This window comes from Zootermopsis nevadensis, unplaced genomic scaffold, assembly GCF_977971745.1.
Source record: "Zootermopsis nevadensis isolate Lab colony 2312 unplaced genomic scaffold, Znev_1.0 Znev_ptg000030l, whole genome shotgun sequence".
NCBI lineage: Eukaryota > Metazoa > Arthropoda > Insecta > Blattodea > Termopsidae > Zootermopsis > Zootermopsis nevadensis.
This window is the reverse complement of record NW_028259162.1, coordinates 570,852-586,246: the sequence shown is the minus strand read 5'-3', so window position 1 is coordinate 586,246 and position 15,395 is coordinate 570,852. Positions and strand designations below refer to the sequence as shown.

At 45.6% G+C, this 15,395-nt stretch overlaps 1 protein-coding gene across 1 annotated transcript; it reads left to right on the top strand.

The window, feature by feature from the left end:
* The first annotated feature begins 5,698 nt into the window (after nucleotides 1-5,698).
* LOC110833072 (calcitonin receptor) lies at nucleotides 5,699-14,032 on the top strand. Its single transcript, XM_022070691.2, has 11 exons — nucleotides 5,699-5,797; nucleotides 6,291-6,563; nucleotides 7,452-7,614; nucleotides 8,529-8,651; nucleotides 8,908-9,082; nucleotides 9,520-9,640; nucleotides 9,973-10,147; nucleotides 10,718-10,845; nucleotides 11,541-11,626; nucleotides 12,810-12,990; nucleotides 13,367-14,032. The coding sequence occupies exons 1-11, from the start codon at nucleotides 5,741-5,743 to the stop codon at nucleotides 14,030-14,032; spliced, it is 2,148 nt and encodes a 715-aa protein (XP_021926383.2). The 5' UTR covers nucleotides 5,699-5,740.
* The last annotated feature ends 1,363 nt before the right edge of the window (nucleotides 14,033-15,395 follow it).

Genomic DNA, 15,395 nt, shown 5'->3' with positions numbered 1-15,395 from the left:
TTTAGTGGCCGACGTTTCAGAGGAACTTACTGCTGCAGCATCAGGGTGATAACCTGAGAGTCTGAGATATCTTCCTCTCCCCTCTAAGAATTCGTCGCGACGAAATCGACACTCCTTGGTCGGACGAGGTATACGTCGACTTCCATTTCGAGGCGAAGGATTAAGGTGAATCTGCAGTCGCGAAGTCTGTATGTTATGTTCGTGCGCCACACATTATTAACTCTGATGGATGTCTTTAAGTAGGATCTAAGGTTCTCACGAAGATGGCTGCCTCCATCATCATGGCCTGATGAAAGAGGCAGCAAGGACCTCTGAAACGTCGGCAAACTTCCACCAGACTACACGGAGCTACAACCCAGAACACAGTCACCTTCTTTACTTGTAATTTTTCACCAAACCCCACACTTCGAGAAACTCTGACGCAAAGAACTACCCAGGCCGAGATCGGCAAGGTGGTAAGATATTGTGTTGCGATGCTGTATGAATCTGAGAGGTTATTCGACTCAATTCTGAATGATTAATGGGAGGAAGTGGTCGTGTACGTTTCCAGCACTTCCCTGCAACAAGGATTCAAATCGTGCACCTCCAGAATGCGGTAGGTGAGATCAGAAAAGCAGTAAACTTCCCTTGCCACTTACACCCCTGAACTCTGACCCCCCCCCCCCCCCCTGCAGTAAAAACTTTGACAAACTGACTTTTAAATAACTGCGAAAAGGCTCCAGAATTTGGCTGAAAACTTTCGTTTTTTTTAAAGCTTGTAATAAGCTGTTGAGACTTCGTTTGATATATCGAAGCGGCAGGCGGGAATTTCTACGACGTAGCCAGCCACCACCCAGCATAAAACGAGAGTCATCAAGGCTGCATAAGTCTCAATGATCACATGATAACGTCGGACTAGGCGCGGATATAATTACGCAAGCAGCGAGAGAGAGAGACGGAAAATGGGGAACAACACACACGCACAAAAATGCGTTTCAGAAAAATGGGCCAATAGGAATATTAGGAATATCTGTTTTATTTCGGGCCCTCTGACGAAGCTTCCAGCATCTGCTGTGGAAAAGTAAAAATTAAAGTCAATACACGTGCCAGAATGTCTTAGAAGGTTCTCGAAATTATTCCTGGAAGATAATGACGCTAGTAAAACATGTAACCTGGACAAGGAGTTGCGTCGTCTTTGCGTCACAAACTCAGGAGGTTCATCTCGAGTCAAGATCTGCCAACCACGAGGATGGAGGTGGGGGTGGCCTTTGTTTCCTGGAAGCAGCGGTCTGCGATTGGACGCTAGGTCAAGGTTTACGATGGCGATCAGACAGTTCTCAACGCAGGCACGAGTACCGTTCGTGACTAGCGACAATCCGTGGTTGGTGCCTTCCAACAGCCGTTACCTACCACCTACAACGTCAATCAACAGCAGATCTGCAGTTTGACCTCGTGATTCCTATAATATTCTTCTGGATCGCGTAGCCTGGTAGAAGTTCACAAACGGTTCACCGCTGTGAGAATCCTCAGATCGTACTAAAAAGTTATTATTTCTCAAAACATCATTAATCAGTTGAACACTGTCAACGAGACGACTTGTGGACGAACTTGAGACTTTTTTTTTAAACTCTAAACATGACCCAGCAAAGTTTCCCCAAATTCGGTCTCGTCTCAATTCTTCGCGAATGTAATTTCAATTCGTTACTGTCGCTGCGAAATGTCTGAACTTCGCCGCATTCTACAGCAATTGTTTTTTCCATATCACTCAATTCAGTATTTTTTTTTATTTAGTGTTCTGTCTGACGACAGGTCCATATGAACAGGATCCTTCCATCCTTTTCTCGGACTGGGACCTGTTCATATACGTTCTTGGCAGATGATCCAGAAGTGGTTTGCCATTGCCTTCTTCTGTGTGTGAATGGAGTAATTGTTGGGATGCCACGGAGGAAAACTCCGTGTTGCCTAGACCACGGCCTTGCCCAACACAAGTTGTAAATTCGGGCACCGCCGGGAATCGAACCCGAGACCCCAGGATTACGAGGCCAGCGGTCTAACCGCTAGACCACCGTGGTTAATCTCAATTCAGTAGTGACGATAATCTGGCGTGCTTTTTATATCTTTTTTATTACTTTTTACGCATTTATAAATAATCTTAACTGTTCAGACGAGATTTGTCCTATGTGAGTTGCACTTCTTGTGGGTGTTGATTTTAGTGGACGTCTGTCCGTTCTCACTTTCTTGTCAATTTGTCTGCTGTCTGTCACGGAGTTTACGCGTACAACAAAGACGAGCGATAAAGCATTGCACGGATTTATGCGAAACTGACGTACAAACTTACAAGCAAACGATGAGTGTTCAAGTTTGACACAAACGTTGAATGAATCCTCGGTGGTCCACCAGCCACATCGCGACACGGATAAACCAAGCCCATCATATCTCATGGAGTGTGGCGCCGTGTAGCCTGGTGGAAGTTAACGGACGTTTCAGAGATAGCACGTACCTTTAAAACGTCGGTACGTCTGAAACGTCGGAAAACCTTACCAAACCACACGACGGTAACAACCCAGAAGAAAGTCATCTTCACGCTCTCCGCCGTGAGAGCCTAAAATCTGCTTTGAAAGGCGAATACTTTTATGAATGATATGATAATATTAAAATGTGTGACAAGAGGTTTTATCGGTTATCAATACTAAAGCAGGCAGATAACTGCCGACGTGAACATTCAGAGACAGATTTCTTCTCGCGCACGAAATTCGCCAGAGTTGGTTAAATGGTAGAAAGCTGCCACGCCCCTCACCCGAAGTGAAAAGTCCTGGATTCCCTTCCAGAAACCAGATTCAAAAGCGAATTGCGATGTCTTGCATGCGGTATCAGGGACTATCAAATGGTTAAAAACTGATTAATCCAGCTGATCTGGTGAACAGACACGACCTGATAACCAGAAGATGAGCTTGCACTTGTCAAGTGGAGTCTGCGCGTAACGGAGGACCTCTATTCCAGTCGCTGCTTATCGGGTGACCTCTGGTAATGAATAATTCAAAGAAATTATCGATAACTGCACAACAAGTAGGAGAGGCAGACGAGGAAACTTTTCAAAGACACACGAGCCGCCTCGGTTGAATTCTGCCACGGAAGGGGCTCTGCCTGGGGGAATCCTCCCTCCCCATTGACTCCGTAAATCGGCCACGGGTTCAGTTCCACGGGAAGCGGATGGATGGGTGGGTGGACCTCGGTTTAAGGATACGGCTCCTAGGCAAGGCAACGACAAACCCTACTGTCATCAACTTCGGCACACGTGTACAGTTACAAATTTCCCGAATCTACCGACTTCTTTCTTGATAATTTTCAGATGTAATCAGAACTTTTCTTTCTAAAAGAAACAAACACTTTTTTCAATATGTTCTACATAAATATATTTAATACCTCGATGACTTTCTGTGTCAGAGGCGTGGAAAAGTCAGTGTCTCCACAAAGGCCAGCGTAAGTTTTACGCTTCTGATGAAGAATTAGGTTTTCAGAATGGATCGTAATTGAGTTGAACCGTGGTGCAGCGTCTAATGATCTATTACACGCACAAACTTTGACACACAGCACCAGTGACACATTTGTCGTCGTTTCATAAAACTGAATAACCCGATCCGAAACGGACTTAAGCTACCAGCCAGCACGCTGCCTGTTTCTACTCGATCCAACTCTCGTTGAAGCATACACAAACGCTTACAAATAATTCAGTTACTGCGTCTCGTGCGCAGATGCAGACTACACAAAAGCAGAACTACATCCCTTTCTGCGTTAGTTTCTTTTTTCAATTAAAATATTCAGAAACGCTGTGCTTGCTTATCGAAGCATTTGTACAACAAGTGACAGAAATCAGGGTGTGTTTGATAAACATTACGATATTATCGACGTACAATGCGTGAATGAAATCTTACGATACGTGTAATGTAGTTTCCAGGTTTTAAACACGTTTATAGAAACACTAGCTCGACGCAATCGACAATTACTACACAAATGCTAATAAATCATGAACATATGACAACCTGTGGACATATTCCTGTTTCAGGAAAATGAACAGATAAAGTGTGATAAAATTAATGATTTAAGCGACATTTCCTGAGATATATCGTTTCATAATATCTTTGCATCGCCATTCATTGCCTGGAAATCAAGCGATGCCCTGGGTGTTCTAATACGCCATGAATCATGAGCAAACGACGTACAAATTAAATGAATAAATTTATGCCTACAATCATCCGTCATTCACACTGATGTTCATTTACTGCAGACAAAAGGCACATTGTGACGAGAGACTAGAAAAAGGTGATGTCGACATTCAGGTCTTCAGACCTTGCGCTCAGCACTCAGAGGTGACAAGCGACTGGTTGAAACAGAACTTGTCGAAAATGTAGCAAGATCAGAGGTAGAAGGCACGCGACATCACATGGAAAAGGTCGACTTGCGAGACCGAGAAATAGATGTAACAAAAATGCCAAAATGGATGTTCGGAGAACAGGTCATGAACACGTGATCTGGAGGGAGTTTGGCTCGTAATAAGTTCAGATTGCGGGCTTTTGTGACGGCGACCAACCTTCAGACTCCTTGGCAGGAAAGTTAGAAACAGGCTGGTGATACGTGAGGTCCTCGTGGGCAGGCATACCAACAAAATGCGGCAGGCATACCAACTTCTGAAAAAAGCAACTGAAGCAACAAAGAATTCCTGTAACCTGACTCTCGCTCAAACATTAATTTGGCAGCCACACACGCCTTCACGTGGTAAAACAGCAGCTAAGAGGCAAGCCTGCAAGTTCAGAGGTCACTGTGTGGGTGCATTTGCCGAAACGTCAGTGCAGCGTCCTTCTACCTTTATCTCAAAAAAACCTGGTATCAACCGAGAGCAGGGCACGCCCTGCGAAGGAAGCAGATAACCGTCATAGTCCACACGGATCGTAATCAACCGATTGGTTGATCGCACTGACCAGAGCAAGTAGTTCGCAAACTGCGGTTCGCGAAACATTAGTTGATGTTTTGATGTTTGTTCGCATAAAACAGTGAGATATTAAAACTCTCTTAGCTGTTACGACGTGCTGCTAGTCGAGGCCACTTTCTTTGAAAGTAGAACAACGTCAATTACAAGAAGAAGTATCCATCGTCGACCGCGACATTTGGCTCGAAGCACCTGCGAGTTTTAATCGCGTAAATATCAGCAGATAATTCACATTTCCCAGTGCAGGGTCTACCGGCATCCGAAACCGGCTTTCAGGCTGCAGCCGCGACGTCTTTCCGTGTCGCTCCCTTCACAAATGGACGCAGACCGTAAGACGGGCAAGCGAATTAAGCAACGAGCCAAGGCGAGGATCTCACGCACGATCCAGCACTGACAGGTGTAATTTGTGGCAGTCTTTATAATGTGTCCTTGATGCCCAGACGTCGGGGCCGAGATTCTGCGACGTCTGCTTCGCATTCGTAAGGATCCCGGCTTCAAATCTCGGTCAGGAGGACAAGTTCCCATGCCTTAAGTCACCTAAACACAAAGCTGTGTTATTTTCCAACATGAACTGTAAAGACGTCATACAATTTCAAGCTCCTCATCCGTTCATTTGTCTGTGGCAAAAACTGATAAGAGGTAATCAGTATTTGAGGCTACCTATCACTAACAAGACCATAGCCAGAAGATTAAGAAATCGATAAGATTTTAATGCGTTCGATGTTCAGTTTCAATCGGTCCAACCGCCGCGCCGTGCGAGTTCTCTTGTACGTCGGCATGAAATTGGCAAGATCAGTTCTCCTGTTCGTTGTTACCCTGCTACATCTCTACCCTGTAAGTAGCCTACTACGTACACGTACCTCCGAAACGTCTGTAAACTTCTACCAGACCACACGGCGCTACAGTCCAGAAGACGGCCCATCTTCGGGCTCGCCGCCGTGAAAACATCAGATCTCGCGACGAAAGCTTTCATCCGAGATGCTTCGCCGTGTATTCTGTTTGTGGGAGCGAATAAAGCCTTCTGCAATACCGACTGCTGACTTGGCTGGGGGAGAGCACAGCGAAGACTGCTCAGGCCAGATATTGTTTTAATTAGCCTCACTTTAATTACTGTTTACAAGTGACAGTTTCTGGTAATTTTTATCTGTCCGAGCCGTTCGTTTCTGTTGGCACTAAAAAAGTGCACCGGCTTCATAAATACACAGTAACTTACATTTTAGTGGCATTGATGAGGCACACATGGTGCCACGACGTTTCGGGAGATGGCTCTAATACCGTCTTCGGACTTTGTTACGAGGGACGGTTAATTTCCGAATTCTGTTTTCAGGGACTTGGTCACGCATTCTCGGAGGATGCGGCGGCCCTGACATGGAGGGTTCTTCAAGGGACGCCACGAGCTACCGACCCCTGTATGGGGACGGCAGCTGAGGACGGCGAAGTGTGTAACGTGCGAGGCACGAATTACGACAAGGCCATGTTCCCACATGTGTCGAGCTGTTACTGCTACATGTACATGAACTCTGCCTTCTTCAAGCCCAACAGAACTATCAGGATGACAACCTGCATCACATCAGATAACACCCTGTTCCCGTGTTTCCGAGTGAGTTATCATCGCCTGCTGGCACTACAGTGCAAATCTTGAATTAAATCCACTTGTTACGACTGTCGACTTACCGCATAATAATTACACTCATCGCTGAATAATATTAGAATTCGAGATTTTCAAGGCGGTGAGTCTGAAGTCTGATACAAAAGTTTACCGACGTTTCGGAGGTCCTTGCTACCTCCATCATCCGACGTTTCCCACTCACGAGGCTTACTCATCGCCGTGATGATGGGGACAGCAAGGACCTCTGAAACGTCCGTAAACTTATACCAGAACAACCCAGAAGACACAAAATCTCAGCTACGCGCAGAGAATTCTGGGAAGAAGATAATCTTTTATTTTAGAAACCCCCTCGTCGAATAAACTTGTCAAAATTCGGCTCGCGTGTCGTGTCGCCCCACCGCCCGCAGACCAATCGCGTCGGCCACGCGCCTGGCACAATGCCTCGAGAAAAAAGGCGCGTAGGCACTCGCGACAATTTACTTCCGAAATAAATTAACTGGCCCGCGTAGAACCACCAGATGTTCGGGGGCGTCGTTGAAGAACCTAATAATTAATACACACGCAAGCAGATTGCGAACCACGGTTTGAGAATCACTGAACTGTAAAAACTGAGAACATTACGCAAATCTTCAGTCTGCAGTCTATTGCCGTTTCCCAAAACCAAGATTCGAAGTACGTACCTTCCGAATTGACGTAACCACGCCTGCCTTTCCTGGTACATTTCATCCGCAATAATTATAATCTGCCCGCAAACACACGCAGAGACAAAATGTCCGCTGTAATTAAGCGCCGTTTGAAACTACCGTCGGCTCACTGTGAACTGCGCTCTCTATTTGACGCACTGTTTCGCCTGCGATTCGCTACACAGAATTTTTCCAGCTTCCAGATCTGACGCTGTTGCCGTACGACTACACGAACCCCAAGATCGTGCAGATTCTGGCAAACGACTTTCAATCAACTGACGGCATCAGCAAGTGGATGAGGTGTTGCCACGCGGCCATCAGCTGCTGTGACAACATGAACAGAGAAGATGTGTACCCAGGTACGGCCGCAGCGTGAGGCTGACCGAATACCTTCATACTGTGACGAGGCAGACGATCCGTCTGGCTTTACCCCACGTCTCTATACATTTTCACGGCGCGTAGCTTAAAAGAAAGGACGACTTTACAATATACAAACTGCGTCTTCTGGGCTGTTGCCCCGTGATGTCCCCCAGAAGTTTACCGACGTTTAAGAGGTCATTTCTGCTTCCATCATCGCCCTGATGATGGAGGCAGCAAGGAAATCTGAACCTTCGGCAAACGTCTACCACAACACAGGTCGCAACAACCCAGAAGATGGCGATCTTCATACTCGTCGCCTTGAGAAACTGAAATCTCACGTAATTGTAATCTAATTTCAATTTTGTTGCCAACTTCCAGATACAACAAACAGTCGTCGTTGTTGTCTGTATTGCCATCTGATAGCAGCAGCCTGTACTACGAGTCAACTGACATCGGCCTCGAGGTCTACCTCACTCCTGTTGTTTTGTGTTTCACGAAAAGTGTCGGCCTGTTTCTGAGGGGGGGGGGGGATTAATCGTTTCTGCGTTCGATTAATGACGACTCTTCGACTGCGTTAATAAACAACGTCGAGAAATTGAGAGACTGTGAATGATAAATTTAGAAGGAATCTGTTGTGGCCTATTTTAAGGAGACATTCTAGAATCAAGATGGATGCCTCCTGGGATATCACACAGTGTAGTCTGATTGATTAACCGACGTTTCAGGGGAGCTACACACTGTAACATCCCAGAAGATGGCTATCTTCATAGTCGTCGCAGTGAGAACCTGAAATCTGTGTCAGAACCTTCCTCCAGGGACTGCGCCCAAAATACAAACAGGGGCGACGTATTTAAGGCCGTCTTTACAGATGTACTGCTTCAGAGGCTGTGAGGGTCACATCTCTGTGTTACAGGCGAGGGCTACTGTCCCGCGAACTGGGACGGGTGGAGCTGCTTTGACAAAAGCCCTGCTGGAACGACGCAGAACAAACCCTGTCCAGAATTCATCTACTTCGGCCAAGAACCATCCTGTCAGCGTAAGTTTCAGCAGTCGTAAATTCTCTACTTAAAATGTGAAACGAAATTCGACGAATGTCACAAACGGGCGACATTTTGGAAATCGTCCACCTAACACAATAAGTGGGTTGATGCATCGGATACAGGGCGGACTGTTCTTCCATTAAGAAATAAAATTTAACCGAAATTACGATATTATTGAATTACGAAGAAAATACATACCCCACATAATAAAAAAAATAACGCTGTTTCATGCGACGTCACATTCTGTTGCAGAGTACAGCGACAAGGAGTGTGACGGAACGGGACACTGGGATGAGAACACAGATTATGTGCCGTGCTCTCGCGATCACATCGTATTGCTGAGGGGTAGAACTTCATACCACGTGATCATACTCTTCATTTCGATTGGCACGTCACTTCCAGCTCTTGTCATCTTTTTCAGCTACCGGTAAGGTACAAAAGACTTGCCCAGATCCTTAGAGGCCCCCTCGTGTTCTGGAAGGTAATGGACGTCCAAACAGTGCAGCCACACTCAAAATAAAGACACACGAATTTCAGAATAGGAAGTGTATTTAATGTCGTAATTACTATACAACATCAGCTAGCACCCTGGAATGGATAAAATAAGATTCTGGGTCGTATTTTTTATGGATTACAACGTAGTCTTGTAGGTGGGAACCAGCGTTTCGGAGGAACATACAGCAGCCATCGTCAGGGTATAAAATAAAGGCATTATGTTCCTAGGAATCGTTCGTTACCAGAAATCAAAAGTTCGCACGTCAAATATGGAACATAGGACAAGCTCAATGTGAAATATTTATTTACACGAAGCTTTTAGAGCCTCATGCAGTGTTGCAGTCATTACTGCTGCTTCGCTTGTTTCAGAAAACTGTGGGTCACGAGGGTCATACTCCACAGAAACCTCATTTTGTCCATTGTGATCCGAAACTCTTTCAGCATTGCTGTGAAGTCGCTAATCATTCTAGACGCCATCAGCGAAGAAAGGGTAAGCACAGCAGAGGCCATGACCTCCTGCACTGGATAAATATCAAAGTTTCGGAGCAACAAACTGCCTCCTTCTTCAGGAAACTCGTATGACTTTAATTTTGTTTGCACCCGGTTCTAAAAACTGCTTGGACATCTTGGTGCCTGCCTAAATTTTCATCTGTAATTTATTTTCAGTACTGAGACAATAATCACGCCGTTCAGTACCAAATTACCACTGCAGTTGCCATAGCAACCATCGTATTTAACATCACAACTGTTACACGCGCGACCCCACAAAGCATTAAAACCGCATGTTTCTACCTGGTCCACCCGTGTCTTCTTGTGCGGCAGATTGGAGTGATGCAGTCCAACCCAGTTTGGTGCCGGGTCATCTCCTCCATGGACAGACTCGCCGGCAGTGCCGTCTACTCTTGCATGCTCCTGGAGGGGATATTCTTACATCGCCTCATCGCCGCCGCATTCAGAGGAGAGCCGAAAATGACGTATTACTACTTGATGGCCGCCGGTAAGATGTCGCCCAGTAAAAGCCTGCGTTCGACACCCCCCCCCCCCCCCCTCGCCCGAGTAAACGAAGATCAGACTTTTGTAGCTTAAAACACGCAAAAATTATCATTTTACCTGCTGTTTTGTATTGGTCTCTGATACTAAGGGAGGAACACGGATTGAGGGTGTTTGAGAAGAGGGTGCTGAGGGAAATATCTGCACCCAAGAGGGATGAAGTGACAGTAGGGTGGATATGACGTAAGAGTTTCATAATTCGTACTTTTCCCAAATATTCCTTACGATGATGAATTCGATAAAGATAAAGATTGCTGGGTGCATAAGAAATTCTTACATAATTTTGGTTGGGAAGCCAGAGGTGATGAGATTCGTACGAAGACTTAGGCGTAAATGGGAGTATAATATTAAAATATATCTTAAGAAACTTGATTTTGAAGGTAAGGCTTAGGTTAGTCTCGCTGATAATAAGGACCTGTGACGGGCTGCTGTCAACGTGGCGATGAACCCATCAGTTACATTCTCAAGAAGCGCCGTGGAGTTGTGGCCCTAGACTGAACGGACGAAATTTATTTAGGTTTCGCCATTCTTCCATTTGCGATCTGGGCCATCATCACGGCTGAATACAACGACGTCAACTGCTGGGCGGCAGATTCCACGAACAACGGGTACATTACTGATGGGCCTCGCATCCTTATGCTTGTGGTAAGTCTGTGTCCCCGAGAGCACCTCGCGGTGTTCCAGAGGATTTTCAAAACTCACTTCAGAAATCGTCTTAAGCCGCGCATCTCAAAAGTTTAATAATAACAGGAGGGAAATTTTCATAGAATATACCACGGAGAATCTCGTCTATTCACTTGAATATTTTCTTAAGAAATTGTACCAGTAAAGTAATTATACATACGACGGGGTTAAGTGTTCGTAAAAGTGCGTAAAATTAAGAATGGCTGATGCAGTCTCAGTCTCGTCCGATTGCACTTTTCATTTTTCGAAACACAAGACAAATTTCTTACCGATGCTAACACGAACTACAAAAAACACTTTCAGCAGAAGTTTCATGCATTCATGAAATCTGACCAAATGTGATCCGAGGTTCTCACAGGGGAAAAAATTTAGATTGTGGTTTCAAGATCATTTCTTGTTTCTTTTCCTACTCGGCAGTCCAGTCATTAATCATCAGTCCAAAGCCACAGGCTCACACGAAAAGTAGAAACCACGAAGAAGAATTTTGTTCAAAATCGGATTTAGATTTTAAGCCGCGTCGTTTCTTTAAATTCATCCTACGTTTCGTAACGCGTTTCAGTTGCCATCTTCAGGCGTTGAACACCTCGAAAGCCAATCTTCATACACTTAAGAACAAGAATAACGAAGCTCTTTGTTATGAATGTCTCTCGTTTCAGATTAATACACTGTTAATGCTGGACATTGTACGAGTCCTGTGGACGAAACTACGGAGGGTCAACACGGCTAAATCCGGGCATATCAGGTAAAGTAACACACACTGCGACTTGCTTCATTAATCATTGGTTCTGAATCATTCCTGATTGGCGGAGCAATACGACAACAGTGATTTTTCGGAGGGCAGGCGGGTACCTCGTCTCTCTATCTGCAGTGTATAGAAAGCAAGTGCCTATTCGTAGCTTAATTCATTAGTGGACATTTTATGAGGTACTTTGTGTTCTTATAGGATATTTATAAATGTACGTGTTGTTAAGAATAGTAACTTTACTGTCAAGAATGACGTAAATTCTAAACTGATACACGCATAGTCATTAATATTATCCCATAAAATCCGAAATCCCTTAATAGCATTAAATGTTAGAAGACACAGATCAGCTTACAAATCAACTGATTGCAGGACGTTGAAATATATTCAAAATATAAATATCAACGCTTTCGCGTGATATCAAAATAAAATAAATTGCCAACCATAGCATTCATTTTATTTTGATATCACGTGAGGGCGTTGAGTTGTTATACCACCCACGTGTTTTCGTAATGAAACACGACGACATGAATCTTTTGGTTGCTATGGGGAAACTAAGAACGGAAATTAATCGCTAGATAAAAAATGTATGTAGGGTACTGTGCATCGTTAATCAGAATCTGCGTCGAGCCAGAATGGTCTGCGAACTGCGGGTTGGTAAACGATGACGCGTCGTTAAATTATTACGTGTCTTGAAAGCTGCGATGTAATTTGAGCCCTCCCGTGTGTAATTATCATTGGCGATCGTTGTTATTCTGGCCACGAAGTCAGGCGAACGAATGACCTGCATCTGCCGAGTTCACGTCCTCCAAAGACGTGGAAGACCGTTAAAGACGATAAATATTTCACACTACACATTACTGTAAAAAAAACTACATCAATTGGATGAAAAATGTTATCACCGATTCCTCCACAAGTGGATCTATTGTTTTCACTCGCGTGATACAGTCAAGTAATTTTTGATAAAAGACAGGCGTAACACGTTCCACGTTATCTGACATCTGTAAGACACGCATGTCCATATACAGCGTGTTCCACAATCCCCAGACGACACTATTAAAAGCCTAGTACAATAAGATGGATAGAAGGAGTTTCAGACGTCGCTCTGGGTCCGAACCCGGGACCCGCGCGACACTCGACAGCAACGCGGCGTGTGAATGAATACGATCTTCTGATTGTGCAGACGAATGACGCGGGCCACCATCTTGCTAATGCCGCTGTTCGGTGTCCAGTTCCTGGTGACTCTGGTCCGTCCCAGCACGAAGGACTGCGCCCAAGAGGAGGCGTACTACTACGCCTTCTACACGATGGACGGGCTCCAGGGCACCTTCGTTGCTCTGTTCTATTGTTACCTCAACAAAGAGGTGAGTATTCTTCATGCTGAAAAGTCTCAACTAGTGGAATCTTGCGTTCAGCCGCACTATATATAGCTATATATTTAAACATACGTAAATCCATCTTCAAGTTCGTGCCCTACCACACGGGACAAGTTAATTACTTCGTCACCCCCAGACGATTAAACCGCACACCCTCACACACATTCATCCTATTCAACCCCGCTCTCCTCCCCAGCAACATGAGAGCTGAGATTGCCTTCTGGGTTGTGGGGCCTGCCTAGTGGTCTTGTAGCAGGTGTGACCTGGACCCCATGGGAACACAGAGCGTCCGAAGACCCAGATCACAACCTCGGCTCCCTCCGCGGTCAAAGCACTCGTCAGTCACTCGCTGTTGAACCCGCAGGTACACGTCCAGGTGCTTCGCACCTACAACCTGTTCATGGCCCGCCTGTATCGCCTGGTAGGCAAAGACTACGAGCCCAAACACCGCCCCACCTGGGCCTACAGTGAGCGACGTCCCACCGCCACGAGCTTCATCATGCCCGACGACGGAACGAGGCCCAGTGTGTCCACACGCGCCGATGCAGGGACTCAGAAGGACCCGCATCCTCACACCAGACGGCCGTCGATTGTCATCGGCACAGTGAGCGACATTCTAGCTCAGCACGAAGGCGCTCGGCCGCCCGGAACGCGGATCCCGCGGAGAAGCACGGCGTTTCCCAGGAATTCGTCCAGCAACGACGATTCGCAATCCAGTCATCTCGTCCCAAGTCAGTCTCACCCCACGAACAGCGCGCGGCAAAGGAAAGTTTCTACCATAAGCGAGGAGGCTCAGCCCGAGAACGAAACGGTCCAGACGTCTGGCTCATCGAGATCACCGAGCAAAGCCCACGATTCTGACGAGGACGTACAGGGTTCGAACCAAGAGAAAATGATCAGTTCACAAGATTCGCCTTTTGAGGACACCTCCACGGCAACAGAGGATCTGAACGCCGGACTCTCGGGACATACCCCGGACACACAGGCAAAGCAGAGGAGCGTGACGTCAGGTAGCGAGACGTTCGCCTGACCGCGACGTTCCGATGCGAGTGTCAGATAATTGAGAACCAATGGAAAAAAATCACACGGAATAAAAAAGCGATCCATCTTGGGACAGAGACTTTAGAACCGTTTCGACAGAGTATATTTGTGTTACACACCGTGATAACGCATTACTGTTGACAGGGGGAGGCTCTTCAGCCGATAATTGGAAAGTCTATGCAGTTAGCAGTTGTTTTTAAATCTAAAATAAACACCGCATTACAGTCTAACCAGCAGGCACAACGTCGTTAAATAAACAGAAGAATAACAAACGCAAACTACGCGTACTGTGCGCTGCAAGGCACCAGATACTGCACGTATTTGACGCAAAATAAATATCCGAGTCTGGGCCGGGTTCAAGATGACAGCTGTCAAATATTCCGTAGGACACTTCGGGGGCTGTCGGGCCATTGTCCGAAAACAAATCCCACCTGCGTAATTTTCTCGGGGAATTTTCGCAGCTTCAACCTGCCGGAAATAGTCCGCAATTGTGGACTAGTTTAAAACTCGGTGAAATTTTAAAATTTCCGAGGTCCAGACACTGACCTCCACCCCTAAGCCAGACAGACGAGTGATTACGAAACAGTTTGGAGACACGTTCTACAATTTCGGAAAATTCTGAGAATGTAGGGTGAGTCTGTGAAAAGGAATGGAGCAAAGGTTACCTGGTTTTGTGAAACGGTGTCAAGGGTAAAAATGTTGCACTTGGAAGCGAGAATGGCATATAGTAGCGGGCCATTCTAACCAGCCGAGTAGTAACCAAGGTTAAATTCTTGAAGGGAGATAAAAAAAAATATACGTTTCTCACGTCACAGAGTTATTGATTGCAGTTCGACAAATTCAATGCAGTTCAGGCTTGGACTCAAATCTGTTGATATTTTTGGACAACCCTTTTACTCTGGTATCAAAAACACTTATGACAATAAAAATTAAACAAACAAAATTAAACACAGTCACGGTGATGCAAGTTTGTTGTCCCAACACACTTAATGAAGTAACTTATTGCAAGGCCGACATCACCAGAACGAAAACTAAATCATTAATTACGAAATAAAACCTGACTGAGGTAAATTCTGTGCGCTACACAGGCGTCGAAGGACAATATGGATTTTCAAGTCGTAACACTTCTGAGAGTCGTTGGCTGAAGTGAGGTGACCAGTCGTTCTTCCTCGACACCTCCCAATTTAAAATAGACCACGAACCGATTAAACCCAGTTGCTCTCAATCAACACCCATGAATACAAATCTCGTCTCGTTCGACGTCATATAACCTCTGCACCTTAAGATTATCTACAACCAACAAATCAACCGTTACGTGCTGACTGACAGATCAGCACAGCTAACAAACAAAC